The sequence below is a fragment of the Lottia gigantea genome (genome assembly GCF_000327385.1).
Source record: "Lottia gigantea unplaced genomic scaffold LOTGIsca_75, whole genome shotgun sequence".
NCBI classification, from domain to species: domain Eukaryota; kingdom Metazoa; phylum Mollusca; class Gastropoda; family Lottiidae; genus Lottia; species Lottia gigantea.
The window spans coordinates 1,002,641-1,024,572 of record NW_008710508.1 but is presented as its reverse complement, the minus strand read 5'-3'; the positions used below and the strand labels follow the sequence as shown (position 1 = coordinate 1,024,572).

At 32.4% G+C, this 21,932-nt stretch overlaps 1 protein-coding gene across 1 annotated transcript; it reads left to right on the top strand.

The window, feature by feature from the left end:
* Positions 1-17,938: 17,938 nt before the first annotated feature.
* LOTGIDRAFT_80256 (hypothetical protein) lies at positions 17,939-18,178 on the top strand (the record flags this gene model as incomplete). Its single annotated transcript, XM_009066272.1, has 1 exon — positions 17,939-18,178. A coding segment is annotated over one exon (240 nt), but the record flags the coding sequence as incomplete, so codon positions are not given.
* Positions 18,179-21,932: the final 3,754 nt, after the last annotated feature.

The following is a 21,932-nucleotide window of genomic DNA, read 5'->3' as shown; positions in this document are numbered from 1 at the left end:
CCAAGCCTTTTTGGAACGCAGGATTGCGAGTTTAATTGTAACATAGTGGAAAGCAGGTCAACATTCTGTCGTAGGACTTCGTTAGTAACTTTCGTTACGTCAATACAATACTTTGCGTCCTGGAAAAACTAAAACTTCAATTGATTAGTCCGTGGAACAGTATTATCATTCAGTACATAGAGAATGATTAAGTTAGCTTTCTTTATTAGGTCCAAGAAGATTTATAGGATAACCGTCATGATCTTCTTTGATTTAGTTCATTGCATATTAGCATCACAATTATTGTAAACATAACTTTAACCCTGTGCCAGTGCCTTATATTGAATAGTAACTGGTTACTCTTCAATCACCCTAATCTCTTAGCTTTCGTGGTGGAAATAATCGTGTTGGAGTTATGTCCCCTGAATAATTTTCAAATCTTTCTTGATCTCAATTTGGATTTAGAGAATACATAATACAGGGCACTATAGCTTATAGACATTAAATGAATAGATGAATGAGATTCAATGTTTACGCTTTTTTGGAGTCTGCTTCTGATGACTAACGATATCTGATCTTCATTACTTTTTTATGAAGCTGATAATTGAAATCAGGAGGTAATATGCAGATCTATTGTACACCACATGGGGTCGCTCGCTTGGTGAATAATGCACATTGGGAATTCATGGAATCAACCGGACGTTCAATTAAACATGTTTGCACAGAGTTCAGAAGGCGTTCGACGTGTGAACACGGTATTCAAAATGGTGTTGAAAGAAATAGATGGGATAATTTTGAATGTGACATATCCGCTTCTGTACCGTTTTATTGAGGCCAGAATTGAAATGAACAGAATCTGTTCATAACTCTACGATTGAACGTGACCCTGGGTTCAAGGTAGAAAACAAGCGCTTAACTCGCTGTCAGTCAAGTATATATTGATGAAAAAAAATATTTGTGTCGCAAGTCGTTTTTAGCAATCTGTTCCAGGAATTGATCTCTTTGTATATAAATAATATATTACCCTACTTTCAAATTTCTGATCTTTATACATAATTGTCTTTGAGCTCATCTGGAAAATTCTGTTGTCCCTTATCAATTAAACCCCCCTCCCCTAATGATTCACAGAGACGTCACTGAATGTACCTTCTCCACGAATCTACTATTCAAATGATCGACTTGGTTTCTGGACAAAGCACAATATTTTCAGGTGACAAAACATTTAACTTAGTCTAAAATCCTTTATTTCACTGAAAAATGTTTACAAAGAGATTAGTTTGGATTACTTAATACTTGCTCAACCAAAAGACACACCGTCTTTCTCGCCAATCCTTTTTTAGTTTAGCTCTTATTTTGGCTTTACCTGTCACAAAGTTTAAATCATATTCTTTGACAATATTAATAAATCTTGAGATTCAATAACTATAAACAAATATTGACCAGTAAAAATATTGAATCTGTCAATTAAAATTAATCTCAATTTATTAAATATAGTAAACACACGTCAAGACAAATGAGTCGTGAAAATAATCCTTGGGAGGGAAAGGAAAGTCATCTCATTAAAAATATTTGTTTATTGACAACAAAGATGGCATTTGTTGTCACCTTACACAGTACTACATCAACCTGATGCTATTTCCTTTACTTTACCAACATAACACGTGACCAACACGATTAATGGCGGAATATAATTCACTTAGGCCAATGAAGACACGTGACTCTCGCCAATTCTCGGATTGAATGAGAGTTGTTCACGTGTCTGTGAATGAAATGAAATGAAAATAAGTTGTTTGTAGTGAAGTAAAATGAAGGTTTTAAGGTGCAGATCATCTTGAAGTTATCAATAACCCGAACCTCAACCTGAAGCTCTACACCTGATATATTTTATAGAGGGTACAGAGTTCACCTACTGACATAGTTATCGCCCTTGTCTACAAACCATCTTGTATCTACAATATTAAGATTAGATATTTACAGGTGTGTCACGTACCGCATATTTTACACTTTATTTTTATCTTTCTCTATTTCATTGACTTGAAAAGAAATAACTCTGTTTTGTGTCTCTGACTTTCGTATCTCGTCATAACATGGACTTTTATTTTCTGTACTAAAATTTATAATAAACAATTATATCTACATTTTATCTTTAATTACTTTTTGTGTTAAGATTAGTTTTTTCCTTAAAATGTCTTTATTAATGTGTTGCTAGGATACATAATATGAAAAATGAGATGTCAATGTATACCTGTCACCTTTATTTGTGGGTTATTTATCTCTATATCTAATATTATTTTGATATCTATACACAATATATATATTTATTTTTATAAGAAAGTGCCTCTGGTTTATACGGCTCGTGGTGGTGTTTGATTTAGTTGGGTGATTAAGTAAAGTACTGTCAATATAAATATTATGTTTTGATCGCAAAAATAAAAAATATATTAGAGAGATCAATATATATCCCATATGTACACTCTTTTAAACACATTTTTGTTAAATCTCGAAGAATGAAAAAAAAAACATATACTAACGATATTTTTAGAAAAGCAGTATATAGAATATAAATGACGAGTTAACAGTATAAAAATGGGCATATGGTGACATCATTATTTTGTAATAGTTGGAATTATAAAACAGACTTGACAGCAAGGCTTTCTCCTACCAATGCATACAAACTGCCTTTTCTTTTATGACGTCATGTAAAAAATCTCCATATTTCATTGTCCGACTAGTTTTTACCCCGACATCTTTTCTCAATTTTTCTTGATACCATTGTTAGACTAAACGGTATATAACGGGATAAAATTAGGTCAAGTTTTAGCATTTCTTTTACACTTGACAATAAAACCACTTGTAGTTCGATCTCAGATTATTTTTTACCAGATTTAATATGCTTCCATTAAATGGGCTGTCATTACAAACTTCACTCCTACAATTTAAAATTAATAATTGTCTTGTGTTTTTCTGTAATGAATAGACGGGGTTTTCTACTGTCGCTGTGGTTCTTTGAATGGGTGAAGCAAGAAAATCCCCAGGGATGAAACTTAATGACTTTTTGAGACCATTTCTGAAAAGAATTACACGGGATTGGGTCGATTCTTACATAGTGTAACGTAATGAGTAGTTTCCCACTATCCCGAGTTTTGTCCTTTAAAATTCAGACCATTGTTCTTCTTCCCTTCAATCTCAGCTCATTTTACACGAGACAGAATTTACACGAATAAAGAATATCCAATGACAGTGACCCACATGATTACCCAGTATGGACTACAATAGAAACATACCACCCAATGACCGACACTAGCTTGCGGGAAGAAAACCCTGATTTAGGCGACATCATTGTGGGTATCCTGCTGTGTAACCTCCCAACCCATATACTATTTCTTTAGAAATTGAAGGTAAACATGATTTCTAGGAGAAAAGATGGTAATGATCATAATTAGATGTTACAAGAAACAACTGTAACATTTTTATTCACCAACAGTTACTTTTTACCACTCATTACTCTTCAACACAGAAGGTAGAAAAGATGTCACGATTCGATTACGTCGATGTTAATTTACTGTCACGTCAGTAAAAACAATATTTTTCTCCCCGCATCTAGAATTTCATGTTAATTACATTTCGGAACAGTAGGAATTCTCACTATAACTCACATTATACTCATAGCTATTAAGCATATAGTGTACCAGATACACAGGTTTATCATTTATCTAATTTATTATATTAGAATGTTACACTCAAACAAGACCCTGCCTTTTGGGTGCAATTCTCTGTGTGCTACTGAGAAATACAATTTTTCGTTCTATTTAAGAACCGACAAAAAATTCCAAAAAAAAAAGAAGAAAACTTCGTGAACTCGCATAAATTTGTGGTCCTTTTTCTGGTGTTATGTTATCAACATCTTTGGTCACCGATTTTTGGCCATCATAATGACGAAATAAAGATAAAAATCTATTTCATACATCATTTTGTTCTAATTAGCATTATTATCAAGTTGACAAAATATAATGTTCTTTTATCTTAAGCGGCAAACGCGGATTGTATTGAAGTCATGAACATAAAGTAGCAGACTACAAACATTGAAAAGAGATTTGGGGCGTGGACGGATCGTACAAGACTTGACCGTTAGTGACGGGGACACCTTATAGGGGATTAACAGTTAAGGAAAGGAGATTAAATTCACGGCTACAAGTTGTAAAACGATGCTTAACCTTTGCCTCTTGTCAAACTTTCCACCTGTCTCCTGCACTCTTCTATGCAAATGACAGAAATATAACTGTTGCCATCAGTGATTATTCATATTGAAGTAAAAAATTTGGACGTCTAACAGAAGATTTTAGTTACATCGACGACCATGAAAACTGAAGACCGATCCAAACTGAACCATATTCTTGCAACAAACCTTTCTTTCTTATCGCCATTTAAGATACGATTACGTGTCCGTGTGTGGTAGTCGTATTACTAGTGACAGGTGTTAGAAAGACTAGAGATCAATCCAGACAGTTTCTTTATACCCGATTTCAATTGTACCCGATATACTTCACTGAACTCTTCAACTTTCCTCAAATAAATGGTCAGTAAGACTAATTTATAGTATAACTTACAGTTGAGAATAAATTTTCAATCTTCTCAAGTAGAGTCTTCAAATCTTGACAGTCTATAACCAATTAATTTACATAATTAAGTCATTGCGTGTGTCAAAAATAATATACATATGTGTATATGTCTTTCTTTTTGTTAGCTTTAACATAATATTTTGCATACTGATTGTGTTGAATTTTGCATACTTACTAATACATGTGCAGACTAAGTTAAGAATTCGAATGGTTGAAGAGAGCCGACAAATGGTTTTGATATTATCGACGATTTTTTATGCAATAATAAGGCTAATTATTCTCCTAAGATTTTATCATTTGTTTGCAAACAAATTAAGTTAGAATATAGCATATGCTATAATTATAGGTTGAATACACATAATAACACGAGTTGGATGATAAAGGCTGAAAAACTACGTTCTAATCTGATAAATACATAGCCTTTTTGTTCACTCTTCATAATTTCCTATAACGTTTTGTCCATTTGTAATATCCACTTTTTACATCTTTATAATTGCTAACAAAAAGCTTAGTGAATTAAATGTATTTAAACCTTTAATCAAATGATAGAAAATACTCAAAGATCAAAGGAAAGTTGCGTTATTTTAACATCAACTGGTGTCTATGCTTCAGTGAATAAATTGCACGACGCCCAGGGAATGATCGGCTGAAAAGAAGCAAAAGAAACGGCAATCGTGGTTAAGTCCTTAATTCAGGCCAAATCAAATTGTTCCTGACAGTTCGAATTAATTTATTTCTTTGGCGGCATGGATTTTTTTAATTCTCCATTGTTTCGAGTACGTTAATAGAATAATTGTTTGATCAACTTGTGACAATAATTTTAATAAATAAATTCACAACTTTAACCAGTATTTATTATATTATCTTATTTCTGAACATCACTATCAACAGTAGCCAAGTCAAAAGTCCCAACAAAATCTCTAAGACATTGGCCCGCTATAGATAAACTTAAATAATTTGATTGGCATCGAAATGTCTTCCAAATTTACCAGTTTAAAAAAAACCACAAAAGCTATAATAAACCTATTATGTTCACATTTTATTACTCACAATTTCAGCTTAATTTTGCTTTAAGTTCTGATATTATTCTTTTCTTCATAAAGTTTTATTGTGACCGATACCACAAAAAAGAAATAAAATGATAAATGCCAACATTTCATAAATTGATATTACGAATTTTATTTCGATTGTTACTGGTGCTTATTGAGAATCATTGTAGCGAATTATTATTATTATAATAGTGCCGACCCTCTTATTTAACAGGCGCAATTTTAATACGAATATTACTCACTTCTTATTGAATACTGTTACAAGTTGTTCTGCATAATATTACACAAAAAACACCTCGTTTTTTAACAGTAGATTATTAATAATGTTATGGAGAGTGATTTGTAATGGTTGCCATTCATTCCATCTTCTTGACGGTACTTCAATTTTATTACCTTTCACCTGAAAACTTCTACCTCTAATATCTCATTAGGTATGCATAAATAACAAAGGAAATAAAAGAAAATAATGACACCAAAAACCGATGTTCATTTAAATGTGTTATAAATCCTTAAGGAGTTTAATATCTTCTAGTTAAATTAGTTATAGAAAACAAACATAATAAAATATATTGTTTTCAACCATTTTCGTTTCATTTTACTTTACCTCGAAATAACCTTCAACACACCTGCATGAGGGCAACGCTCAAATCTGTGGTTTTTATCATTTTATCAAGTTCATATTCACCATTCATTATCAGTAACAGGAACTACTATACTAAAGATTCTGCTTTAAAATTTACTGTGTTCATTTCATTCTAAATATACGAACGAGCATTATTAAGGACGTTATTGAATGTTGTAATCTGATGAAAATTACTCCATAAATCATAAAAATTTTAATTGTTTAATTTAGATTTTATCATATCAATTTTAAAAAATCAAAGAAATTTCATCTTAAACGGAAAGCCAATTGTTCGCAATTTACAGTAATCATTTTTATGACCACTATTATTATTTAATTGAAGTAAATCGTGACTGTGAGTACTTATAATAATTTGGGACAGTATTGATAATGACATTGAAATGATATTAACTACCGTTAGAATCGAAACTACTAGCAATTTAATGGGGGCAGGTGTTTCTTAGTCCTCTAAGATTTGACCATTACAATAAAAAAAATTACCCAAATACGCTTGGCCCAACCAGTCTTTTTAAATGTATTGAACCTTAATAACCATTCCAATTCGTTAAAGAGGTAACTAAATGAAGAAAAACTATCAAACAATAGCAATGATACGGGGAAGTGCTATTGTTCAGTAACCTTTGATGTTGGTAGTAAATTAGGTCATCTGAAAAGGTGGCGACCATTGAACATTTCTTCTGATATTGGGATTTTGTACAATCTGAATCATTGATATCGCCTAAAAGTCTTGAAGAAAATATTAAAAATATGATAATAACAAGACGCCAATGAATAGAGATTCTTAACTGAATAGAGATTCTGATATAAATGCAGAATAATGATCATTGTGAAAACAAAATCCTTCAGGTGTCTCATTTCGCTAATGAAAAACAAACTGAAAATGAAATGATTTGCATGTTTGTCTTTGATTTAAACAATATTTATTACAATGAAAGCATTTGCAATGACATGATATAATTTACAAACGATACAGAAACAAGCTAAGTAGCTTATATTAATCCGCCTCGTGGTATAAGCAATATCGTAATATAAATAATAATAACAAACAAGTGAATAAATGAATGAATAATCGTAGGGTCCACTGGTATTCAATATAATCATTAGTTCATAATAATGTAAGCCCGAAATATCCTTTCCTATCACAGTCTCTGACAGCTCCACCTGGCGTATGTCGACTGACAGTTTCCAACTGAAGTCCCCAGAAGCCGTAACAGGGGCAGGTATTTCGGACTAAGATATTGTCTGTTGTTCCTGTGTGTGGGGGTATACATATCAGTTCAGTCGTCAAATCTCTTTTAACAGCATCTTTTAAATAAACTAAAAATTGACGAAAACACCTCTGGTAACGTAATTTCCTCCATATGTTTAACTTAAATTCTTTGTTTTGAATTGTGTCTTAAATGAAAGACTAGATATCTTAAATAATGACGAATGTAAAGGTATACATGTAAATTAGGATGCGGATGATATAATAGTAGTGACAGCCACTTAAGGTAGGATTACTAAAACAAATACACGATATCCCAAATAACTACGTCTCTTCACTACATAAATCAGACTAGATGTGAATAATAATTAAAGTTCTAAGGTGCTAAATTGAATTTTTTCTCTGAGTATCAATAATATTTTGTGTGGCCTGTATGATCAAGTATATCTATTTGTACCAGATTGTACTGTATTTCAAAAAGCTGAGAATTGCGTTCTTCAAGATATTGATATTCAAGACACTATATGGGAGCTACCTGGAAATTCACTTGACGACATGAAATCGATATCACTGTTTCAAATGCATTATCATACAAAAGCCACAAAGTTTCAATAATTGAGAAAAAAAGAAATACTATTAAATACGGGTAGAGTGAGAGCACACAAAATATTGACCTCCAAGAGAAACTCTAATATGTATCGGTTAGAGAACCTCTAATATGTATCGGTTAGAGAACCTCTAATATGTATCGGTTAGAGAACCTCTAATATGTATCGGTTAGAGAACCTCTAATATGTATCGGTTAGAGAACCTCTAATATGTATCGGCTAAAGAAACTCTAATATGTATCGGTTAGAGAAACTCTAATGTATCGGTTCTGAATCATGCTGTTGAGGAGGGGGAGGGGGTCTAATTTCAAAACACCCTGTAGTAGAAGAGATAACATGATATTTTCATAGGAATCGTGCATATATTGATAGGCCTACTAGCATCAAACTTTGCACACTTGTTCTCCAAAGTAATGCCATTGGCCCATTGAAAATCCAAGATGGCGGCCATTTCACGAATATCAACCAATATCATATCAATTTTTTGTACATTGAATATGTTAAGCAAAATCACAAATAAGAAATCCCTATAATAAACTGCTGTTATTGAAACTTCTTGGCTTCAGAGGAACAGATGGTCAAAGTAGAGGACTGTAGTGATATAGGTTCGTTAAATACATGTACAGAATAATTATAACAATTAATTAGCTACAACAATTTAATTACAAGAGCTGTTAGATTCGTGCTGAATACAATCCTTGCTTACTCGGCGTATAATCAACAATCAAAAACAATCGCTACAGATCAAACATTGTATATACTATAGGCAAATTAAATACAGGTAGATTTTCAATTGCTATAATTATAGTATACAAGGTGCAAAATACATCGTATTACATGCAAATTAAACCAATACACGACCTTAACTTTAATCTTATGATTTATAATCATTCTTCGTGAAAGAACCTCGTTGCAAATGACTGAACTTGCGATTTTGTTCATAATTTACCTATTTATTCATGTTATTAATTCTCAGTCACGTCTGCACTGAAAGGGTGGATTTTTAGGGGATTGTAAAGAGGTTTTCTAAACTTTGCATGTAATTCCTGCAATTCCGCTCGAACTAAGTGTTTGATGACGTCACTAATCGCGAAAAATGCTAACATCACATTAGGCCTTTTGCAATTAGTCACCAAAACAGTTAGTTAAAGCGGAAAAGCAGGAACCCTGATACACACACACATTTAGGAAACCTCTTTACAATCCTTTCAAAACATTCCAAACAACCAATTAATCAATTTTTTCAAATAAAATAAAAATGACAAAATCTTTCTGTAACTTTATGCAATGAGCTATTAGTGGTGTTTTGCTGTGAAAATAATGACTTTATTTCATTTTCCCTGCAAGGACATTAGCTACATGCCATGTTGATGACAGGACAAGAGACCAGTTTATTCTTTACAAACAAATGACTTCATAAAATTCATTTATTCATTCAACTCATTAAAGTGACAAAAATGTTGATTAAAGACGCAAATTACATGAAATTTGTTAAACAAATTGACTTGTGGGCGGCAACCTGCCAACCAGTGGTCTTTTCAATTGCCCTCCATCTTGATCGGGGCACGTGGTCGATACTGTCTTAAACTATTGTTACCTCCATGTCAGGAGAGTTAAAATGGCGACATGCATTAGGTACTTGACAGTCACGCTTCAATATTTACATACATTAGTTGATGAGATTAGATCGATCTGAGTTGATCAGATTGACTATCAGCAGTTATCTTAACATTGACACATCATTGACAACATAATTACCCCACTCTCTCTACAACCTATTACTAGAAGTGTTAGAGTTGGCTTAATCTTTGAACATATAAGGCGATAAGGCACCGATAATGTGTAAAAGACATCGGATAATTATAGGTTTTAAAAAGTAAGAAAGTTAATGACTGCAAACCCACGAGGTGTTTGTTTTTGGCATTTTAATGAATTTGAATTGCGAGTAGATAAGGTTCCTGATAGAGTTAAAAACTAGAGTGTCATTAGCAACCTTCAATTTCTCTATTCAACATGCTTTACTGTGCTGTTCCACACCATCCTTTTCTGCAAATTACCTAATTGCCTAATACTATATGCAGTAGCGAGGACATCCAAACCAAAGAAGATGAAATTTGTGTCGTGTCCATCTTAGTCATGTAAAATTTACCGAACAACCATGATAACGTATTTATCGCATGTTAAGTTCACAGAAAGTGGCAAATGTGAATGCATTGTGTATTTACAGCCAACAGGAAATTTTAGTCCAAAATGTATTAAGTTTGAAAAAATATAACAAGTTTTTAAGATTTTCATTTAGTTAGCAAAATATATTGTTCTGCGATAAGTTCGTGAATCAACATCAGTTGCAGAGATGAACGCAACTACAAAATGATATTTCATAACTTCAGATAATCACATCGAAAATGATGTTTTAAAAATTTCATTGAAAAGTAACGTTGCTTCAAAAAGAACGCAATTGAATCTAGGGGGTAAGAGTTTCAGTGGAGTTAACCACGTGTGGCGTAATGACAGGGTTTGAAAAGGTACTTAGATAAGAATATATCGACATGGCCGACTACTTATATACATAAAAACTAGTTGTTACTGTACTATTGTATTATTAATGATAATTTGATGAGATATAAGGAGGTTTAAGTCAATATTTACATCACCTTGTCATTAAAATACATCAGATTACAGGGTAGACAACCCATTGTATCCATTGACTCCATACTGAGTTCGGTAGTTTGACGTTTTCATTCACATATCTGGACAGGCTAGTCTATTATGTATTTTGTAAAATAATGTAATGCATAACAAGATTAACGTTATATTCACTTTTCATTCGCCAATAATTACATTTATTTGTAATTTGAATAAGAATATCATAACGGTTTGGTGTGAAGATATTGTTCACCAACCATAACACAACTTTGATTCAGCTAAATTATGACGATGTTCTATACAATAAGTGTGAAATCTGATGATAAAATATGTTATTTTAATTAGATTTATAATAAAGAACATTATTTCAGCAATATTAGAGTGAAAATGAGAAAGCACCAAACTTGTTGTTGGGAGATCTTTATCAAATGAATAGTTTGTTAAACCCGTGGACTTTTTCTTTTTCTCCTCATCAAAGAGATGATTATAGTTAAATGATTTGGAATATTTTGTGGAAGAATAATAGTGAAAAGGTGGATGAGAGATATTTAAATTGGGATAGGAAGGATTGTATTTCAAAGACGTTAGGGTAACGTTATCGTCATCACCTTTGTGCGTGTTAACAAGAAGCGTATAAAGGAGCACAGCGAGATAATGGAAAAGAACAAATACCAGTGCCACCCGGCATAAGACAATTAATTTAGGAATAAAAAAGCGTGAAGGTAAAATTACCACAATCAACGAGTGGAAAGAGACCATTGGGAATATTTCCGTTAGACTGAAAACCACTCTCTTAAACGTTAATCTGATGTATTTGGCAGCAGGGAAAGGGTTTGTGGCCTAGGGCAGCAGGTGAACACGTGAGGTGAAATTGATCTTGATGTTGATTAATAAATTCTTCCAAGAACAACAATACAAGTATAATACCAACTCCCTCAAGGTAAAAGGTGATATTTACACACAATATAATTCGACCACTATGCTAAATCTTGACAAAAAATCAACTTTCTTCAACGTTTGCAATAATTATAATCTAGGGGAAAAAAGAAGTATCTTCTAAAATAACATGTGCTCATAATTAGTAATCATCGATCTTGCTTCTTGTAAATTCATTATTCCAGTATAGTGTCACTTCAGAAACCGAGAGCAGTTGTGCAGATAAAATAATACGTGAGGAATTTTTTCAACTTTTTTTTAACTTAAACCCATTCTATTGATTTGCTAATCAAATGTAGAAGTGTGAAGTCGAATTTCTGTAATTAGAATTATCTCCCTTTTAAAAGCCTTGATTTTAAGTTGGAATAAGAAATGATCCAGGCAAGGTGATGATCACTAAAACCTGATCTTCAATAGAGTGTTGTTATAGAGAGGTTGAACTTAGACTTAAAATAACAGTACCAGTTTTATATAACAATAGTTGAACGTGTACATTTCTTTTAATTCGAAAATCCCATTACCATTATCATTGTCTTCTACATGCATTCAGAAAATGTACATAGCCTAGACGATAGCACGTGACAAAGTTGGATGTGATGAGATAAACGCGAACTAAAGTAAACACTGAAGTGAGACGAAACGGTTTTCCATGTTGTCAACTTTTATGATTTCATCTGTGAAGATGAAGAAAGAAGAGCAATTTTCATCTCTTTTAGGTTTGTTCATGTGTAACTGACCACGTGACAATAGAGCGGGACCAGAAATTACTAATGGTCGCCACGCGTTTTCAAAATAGCTGGTTTGCTTAATCAGATGATGGGCACGTGTTTATCAATGAAAACAGGAAAAATTAAAATGTTAGTTTCCCCATTTTCCTTATATATACACTTTATAACATTTGTATTTCTAATTAAGTTAAAATGCATGTATTCCTGTCACCATTTCGCTCGAGGCTTCAAAGAATAGAAAGAAAAAAATGTAGGTGATGTTATCATACACCTTACAAACAATTGGCTAATTGATCATTCTTTGATACTTCCGGAAAAATAAGGTCTTATCGCAGACAAAAACTAAAAGCGGTTTTTTTTTTGAGAATTAAGCGTATTTTCTAGAGTCAAAATATTTCATACAAGTTTTGTTTTTAATGCACAAGATTTGAATTCTGTTACTCACCATTGTGTATGGTAAAAAATAGGTTTTATAGGTCTAAGGTGAATTGTGATAGGAAAAATTGATTTTTATAAAACAAGGACAGATTTTATATTATGAAAGAAAGTGATAGACCTTGATTAATTAAGTTTTTTCATTAATTCAGCCAAAACAAAAATTTAAACGGGCCAAACATGGGCAATAGCACAAATCAAAGATTTTTATATACATTTAGGGATTTTCCGCAGGGTTTATCCTTGGATGATAATGAACAAATTCACCAAGTTTCGTCAAAATCCATTAGAATTTTGCCTTGTAGAGTATGCTTACAAAAACAATAACTTATATCAAATATTTCTCGTTTTTTTAAGGTTAGACTTCCTCCTGCGTGGCAATACACACTTCGGTCAAAATATAGAGTATTCACGATCTAAAAATTGACCGCGTTTCGAATTAACAAAGGCAATAATCCACATCAAATATGTCTGGACTGTTTGAGTTTTGATAGAATTCGTCCTTGGGTTAATAATACAAACGTTTACCCAGTTGAGTCGGGTTTCGTCAAGGATTGAGAATTGAGAATTCTTGAGCGTTACGAATGGGCCGACGGACACGAGCAACACCAATATACGTTCCAATTTCACATGGGAAAAAACCCCAAAACATTACCAATTGCACCTTATGGGGAATGGATCAAATATGGTTTATATTTAGGATGATTAATATTAAACACACTTTAGTGAACTGCCGTCTCTTCCAATTTTCAGAACGATGAGCTCATGTGCAAATATTACTAATATCATGATCAAGAGTCACCGGAAAATATAATCTTTTCGAGCAGCGACTGAAAAAAAATCGTTGCCCGAAAACAAATAAAAATACTGGTAAAATTCGTGGGGAAATATCGGGCAAATCAGCCTGCCCTCCAACAGGTCCGTACGCCTATACCGCCCACGAGATTATCATAACAGCCTGACTATCTGGTAGAGAAAACATTTAAACGCATATATCCGTTTTATATTGTTTCAAGTTGACTGTTTCTGAATAATTTTAGTTTTTATAGCTGAGTTGACTATTCAGTATATTACGCTCATCTTAAGGTATCATACCGATTACCAGTTGCATATGGTTGCAAATAGCATCAATTGCCACCATTCCAATTTTCAATCAGACGTCAATGGTTTCTACAATTTCACTAAAACTTGACATAATTAATTGCGAAGGATCTTAGTCTATGTGACAAATCAACTTTGAATGATGCAAAGTGTTCCCGATATATGATTAAACAATATTAGAAAACCTCTTTGCAATCCCTTTAGCCCCTTTAGATAACGAGATTTTTGATTGTCGGAATTGTCTTGCTCATACGGATTTTAATTATACGAGATAGAGAGTTTTAAAACATAAATTCATCGACAATGGTAAATATTATCAATTATACAAAACTGAATAATGTTTGTCGGTATAATGACATCTTTCAGTGTTTATATTTTAATTTTCATCAGTTAAAAATTTAATTTTTACACAATTTTAAAGTATTAAATATAGCCATCACGCTTCATGTCTCGCCACAATGCTTATTGAACTTGATTTTTACACAACAACAAAGGTGGCGAATATAGACATCACTCCAGTCGAGATACGCCTGGTTTATTTTAATCAACGACTCATCATGCTTCGTGTGTCGATGAAAAACTTCCAATAATTTTCGTTAAGCAAGTCTTTGTAGAGTGGATTTACCGCTTGTCAACTTGTCAAACTAAAATCTCTTTTTATTCTTTTAGAAGTAAGGAAAGTATTAAATTGGTAATTGGGGCTGAATTTCAGTGATCATTTTTAATCATTCTTTCATCTGTTCTAATACGATTGTAATCCTCTTGCAACTCGACAAGCGTGTGGCGACACTTGGTCTTCATGTCTTCTTGCCAATAATTTCTAAGCATGTAGACGAATAGATTCAAATCGAGCAAACAACCAAGATTATCACTTCAATAATAAACAACAAGTGTCAAGGTCTATAATGTGTTTCTGATGGCATTCGAACGTTTGGTCCAGATTAACCACCACCGACAATCGAGAAAACATCAATCTTAACAACAGGCAATTGTATGAAACTAAAGTTATAATCCACAGTTTTATAACATTTCAGTTTTGGGTAATGAAGTCAGATGTTGATTCGCATTTTATAAAAATTTGTAAAGTGTTGTCTCTGTAGATTTCAGATCAATCTAGCCAAAAACCTTCCTTAAAGCTAAAGAGGTCACCAAGTGTTGCCGTATATTTCTAAATTTGGCAGGAATTTCACACGAAAAATATACAACATGATGTGATTAGCAGATCGTCGTGATTTTCAGTTTAGGCAGACCACACAAGGGGTTATTTTGACTCGATACGATATCGCTTAAATTGAACCCTGTAATAAACCTCTGTCAAATATGAAATATTGCTAGGGCCTACCAAATATTCAAAAATTATATTGTTTGAGTAAAACACGAATAAAATTTCATTATTATTATAAAAACATTATATTACCATTCCAAGAATTGAGGTTATAAATAACAAATCTACCTGTTTTACTTTTAATACACTTATTTAAAACACTAAAATATTTCAGAAAGAACCTGGATAGTCAATTCTACACAAGTTTGTCCTACAAGCTACCAGCGCCATCTTAAAGACAGCTTTACACACGATTTCAGTTGTCTTGTCCGTGTCCCAAATGCTTTTGTGTTTTTTTTTTTATTCCGCTGACTTCCACAGACCACTACTACCTATCGTGTAGAGACACGGAAGAGTTTAAAAGAATGAAAGAAAAATGATTGTGAATATATTTATTCTAATATTTCTATTGTTAATTTACAAATACATGTTTTATAGTGTTCTGTACAAACATTGTGTTGAGATGACCTGTATTCATATAGAGATCTCGTGATGAATGACCCAACCCTCAAACCCCCAGGTAGGGCCATCACCCAGACTTCAATTACACACCAAGTATCTATCAGAATTAGAGTGAAAACTCACTTTTCCAACTGGGCATCAATCAAAATAATTATGGAGTAGTCGAAAATTTAAACACTGATTCGGACAGCAGCGTGAAATCCGACTGTGATATGACAAAAGCAGAGCGGTCAAATCAAAGTAGTTTAAGTACGGTCAGTTTGTTTCTACGTTTTACCTGAATAGATAATCATCATTGTCATCATATTTAATCAAATTGTAATTAATAACTCTTTCATTCGACATTTGATCCGCTTTCTACTTTTTTAATTTCAAATATCAAAGATTTCTATACCATGACGCCATTAATGTGAAATCCGTGAGTTTCTATATACTCTTTTGTCAATCTAATTTGACAATTCTTTTGATCGTCTAAGGAATATATGCACAAGAAATATTATTGTATTATCGAGCACTTTACAACCATTGGCAAAGAGTTGATGGTTCGCTAATGATAATGTGGAGAAACAGTTGTCTTGCTCTCAGTGGTTGTTATACGTAAATGTTTGAGATACTATTACTAAATGGACGTCTAATCCCGGTTTTGGAAACTACTTCAGTGATACGTTTCACAGTAATAACGAACAAGTTGATTTCAATGACTTTGCGACAGCATTAGAATGTACTAGCTGCACTATAGATTAATTGAAGAATAGAATTCTTCTGATCATTAACATATTGTAAACACACCACAACATAGAAACAAAGACATTGTTTTAAGAAATAACAGTTGGTCGTTATAGTTTTATCAGGGGACATGTCGCCATTGATAAATATTATCAATACAAAACATGTAAAGTTGCATGAAATTAATGATGAAATATGGTTAGGTCATATGGACATAGAAATATACCATGTGTCGTCCTATGATCAGAATGTCGCGTCGTCAATTTGAAAAGATAAGGTAAGGTGTTTAAATCTGATATAGCGAACCAATGTTATTATTGTTATCTATTTATTCAAGTATTTTCTACTTCAACTAGACAATTTAAGGAGTCAACAGTTAGATCATACAGTAAGTGGAAGTTGCCTATGTGATTATTATCACTAAGTCTACCAATCACTTCACCGTCAACGGTAAATCGTCAAGTTGGCAAACCAATTTACTATAATCTCCAGGCCTGCACGCGACAGACACGCTTATTGTATATGATTGGTCAGTTCAGACAACCAATCATAATACTAGAAAAAATACCCGAACGCCGAGGCGTAGAATTTCTTGTTATACGAGCTTCTTCCCAAGGCGCAAAAATTACCCTTTTGTTAAAATACAATAGATTTGCTCTCGGGGACCAAGGTCGCGTGGAAAACCTACCTGCACGCGCCAGTTGGCCGTACCAATAGAATACAAGAAATTTAAACAATAAAAATAAGATTGACAGCACTGACCACACACCCTTTAAATTTTAATATTTTTTCTCAATTCTTTTACTTCCTTTAAACGATTTTCCTGCACGAATTTAAACGAAATGCTAATGTGATTGTTTTTTTAAAAATAGTACAAAATGTTAATTTATTGCAATTAATTTATAAAATTTCTTTGGAAATATTAGCGTCAATTATGTCAAAATAAATCAAATAAATGTCAATTCCCTATTTACTCGATATTTCAAAACACAGTCCAAAATATGAATGAAATCAATAAAGTTTATTTAATTATTAATGAAAAATCCCAACCGAAGACGGTCTGGACCGCTTTCACCTTATTCCACTAACAACAATGGGTGTCAATAGCCCCTCCCACTTCCAAACCAAGTCACGTGACTATGAACTGTCAAAGTAGCCGTTGTGAAATGTCTATCATTGTTAAACAATAGGCACCCGGTCGAAAATTGTATAAAAGGGCAAATGGATATTTTGGACACTCATTCATCCCAAGCATTTTGCTTCGTTTACATCGACTTTTAAACCAAGTTTCATTACCTTGTTTACACTTTAGTGACTAAGTTCACCTCGGAGTTTAACAGTTTCTACATAGCAGTATTAAAATTTACCAAAGATTCAACATGGCAGAATTACCAGTGAACCTTGATGCTGTCAAATCTGAAATTCCCGTAAAAGCCGAAATCAGCCAGGAAAATATAGCTGAACAACCGGTTGAAAGGAAACGTAAAAGAAAACCGCGAGTGAAAAGTGCTGATTACGTTGTAAAGATGAAGAAGAATCGACGAGACAGAGCCAATGATAGAGAAAGAAATAGGATGCACAGTTTAAATGATGCTCTGGAAACTTTGAGAGAAATCCTTCCCAATGGCGCCGATGGTAAAATGACAAAAATCGAGACACTTCGTACAGCCTATAATTATATCTGGGCTTTGAGTCAAACTGTGAAAATGTTGGATAACGAACCTGAAAAGATTCCGTTTATGAAGATGGATAGTTTGAATGGTGAAAACTGTGTGGTATCCAGGGCAAATTTCTTAACAAATGAAACTCCTGATCTATTGTCAACGTTCAGTTCAATGTGTTCATCACCACAACTTGCCTCCCCAGGTAGTGATACCTCAGACTATAGTTCACAATATGATTCTCAATTTATTGACAGTCCAGTGTATTCACCCCATTATCAAGGACAGGTATACCCAGCAGATTCTATGCAGGGAAATTATATGACACAAATGCCTTATAACAACGTGAACAAAAATATGTATCCATTTCCATCCAACCAAAGTTATCAAGATTTTGTTAACATCATCTAAGAACATTCGACCAGAGATCTGAAGAAAAAGTACAATGTGATAAAATGTGAAATATGAATGAATCTGAACTCGAATGAATGTGAAACTATAAACTATTTTAAAGAATTCACCAAGGTTACTCATTGTGCCTATTGTTATTATGTGAAAATGTGAATGATATGAATGAACATTATTTTTATAAGAACTCTTCTACCTACCTCTCTTACTATATATTGTTTACCGATTTGTTTATTTATTTTACATTTGTTATTTATTTATAATAAATTATAAAATTGAAAATATTCTTATCATTTGAATTTTGAAAAAAAATACTCCATGTTTTTAGTTTTATGATGACTACTTCAAACGAATTACTTCTAAATCAGCTGAAAATTCCAAAAGCAATCCCGACGTCCTTGAGAGAATACATTTTAGTCCTTTTGTTACATGTTGATCATGAAAATCTCGGGGTTTAAATCCATTTGGATACTAATACTGTAATTGCAACGATGCACGATGCAAACCATAATTGTTTAATAGTTAATAGATATGCATCAGACATTTCATTGAGTTCGGACTAAATGATCAACGCAATGGATGTTAGATAGAAGCTTAATCGCATGATGTGCAAGCATGTTTCTGAATATCCATTTAAACAGGCACATTATAAATATAGATATATAACGCTGATAATATAGGATATTTAACATAGTACTGCGGAAGCCACGATTCCACGATTCAAAATTAAAAAGTATATATTTTCTTTTTTCTCTGTTCATAGATGTGGACAAATCAGCAATAATTCCAATAACGTTGATTACAAATACAAGCTATAGGCCCATATATTGGTGACAAACACACGTTTACATTCCAAGATAATCAAAGTTGTATAATGATGAATGGTAATCAATAAGAATCAATGTATCATCAATAATAAATAGTCATCACTAATACAACGCTATTCATTTATTTATACCTTCATGTAATCCAACAAAACATTATATAATGTAAAGTCGCCATGGTCGTAATACATTTCTTATATTTGATGTGAGGAAACTACAAATGGCATTACTAACTGCATGATCGATCCAATTTCCTAACATTGCAAAGTTTGGGACTGTTCAGAATACTTTTAAATATTATCATAAATATCTAGAAGGGATTTGTCCCACCCATTAAAACATGTCTATGTAGGAAAAAATCGTAGCATTCACTCCTGAGGTGTGAATTTTATCTTAAAAATTATCAAATTTTTAGAAAGTTGGTACAATTTATTCTGTAAATTTATCCAAATTTTTGTGACATATGATAGTTTGAGCAGTATATGATAATACAACAGATGAAGTGGTGCAGCACATGTATATCATCATAGTGAAGGTAAACATTAATTCATATACAGATGAAATCGAGTAGTGGAGCAGAAATATCGTTAAAAGAATCACTGATGCATCTTTTTCACTACCGAGTCACACTTCTTACATCTTCTAATTCAGTGAACAAGAAAAATACCACTTAGACTTATATCATTAGCTTATACACTTATTCTATTGTAAGGTAGTAAACTAATTTACTCTGTGTGTTATTCAAAGCCACTTGACATCTCTCCATCCACTGAATTGCTCTTGGATTTTTTTCCTGTTTCTTTCTTTCTATTATAACTTGTCCATTGAAATAATAAGAGGTTCAATAAGACATGTCAATTTTATTTATTATGATAGAGTGTCAACGATATAGATATGGTCTTCTATTGTTCAGCATTTAAAACTGCACTTTCGCCTATCATCTGCTTGCCATGACCTCTTCTGACTTTATTCTAAATCCATGTACAATAAAGGATAGTCCACCGAAACATTCATACATGGGAAAGATTCATTTAAAAAAGACTAATAAGATAGACTTTATAACGAAGCACTGTCGTACACCTTATAACATTATTTTTCCCAATAATAAAAAAAGCCTGTATGATTGAAAATGTTCAATACTTAAAAAAATTTGCAATGAAATGGTTAAACAATCTTTTGTAATTATGCTGGTCGTTTTCTTGGAACTGGATTTGACTTTGACCAGCCACAATAAACTTTTCATATGGAAGGGGTTCGATGGTCCTTGATTTTTTTTTATTGTTGTATTGTTTTGTATTTTCTCCCAATTTTATTTGTACGGTGCGAATGAATCTAATGAAGGTTTTTTCTGTTATTGAGGGGTTCTAATCTAAGCTTGAGAACAACAATGCCAGTTCCTAGGCTGGTGTTTTTAAAAATTAACATTATTTTCGTTTCATAAAGGCCAGCTACTACGATGATAATTAGTTACTAGTTCCCCGAATAAATTGGTATTTGACTGAAAATGATACTGAAAACACACAAAAGATGTTAAATTCACATTAATCAAAGCATAAAACCAGGTAAAAGTGGATATTTATCATTGACTTTAGGTTGTAAATACAAAGACACGAGTAAAATAATTAATGATTTTTAAATCTACTTTGTACTTAGTTTCACTATTCAGATTAAAGACTGTTACTTTGATTTTTAAATTTCCTGCAGATTGTTTTCCTTTTTCATATGCTTTGATTATAACATATTGTTGTCAGATGAGTATTACAAAATCTTATATTTACAAATATTGAATCTTTGAATTTAAAAGAGAACAAGCATGAACAAATATACTATTACGCTGTACATGACTGATATAAAAAAAAACTGTTGAATGTAGAATCTTTGATCTTTTTAAATTAATTAAATCCAATTGAGAAATAATTAATATTCTTGTTTATTACAGTTTGTAACAATATGTAATTAGTAATTAGAGGTATATTATATTGTTTGGTGTAAGTTTTTTACGACTTGACGATATCAAGGTGTTTTAGTAGTTTGATCACTGGTCAAAAGTTAGATCTTTCTCCAAGATAAATTCAGGTGTAAGTTATCATTGTTCAGAATGATGTGATGTATATATCAGTATTTTAAGTAGATATCAGTTTGTTATTATTAAGCTATAATGGATTAAGCTATGATAATCTTATACTATTTCCTAAGCCATTTATTACAACTACATTATAATTTATGTACCATTATATTCTACCTTGTCATATTTTAACAACATAAATCTATCGCTTTTAATTCATCCTTAATAAAAATATGTTTGAATTTGCTTAACTTATTTGACGTTAAACATTTGACATTTGCGTGCAACTATTTGTACAGAAACAAGCTGTATGGTTGACAGTCAGTTTGGAACCTATAGATATCGTTGCCTGGATGTTAAATATTGCAACGTGTGGCAAAATAAGTCATGGCATAGCCCAAAGCATTATACATTAGTAGCATTCTAAAATAAATGACGAAAGGAATATGAAAAGAAACTCATAATTAACATCGTTTTCTTAAAGATTATTGTCACATTGCTATTAGTGCGC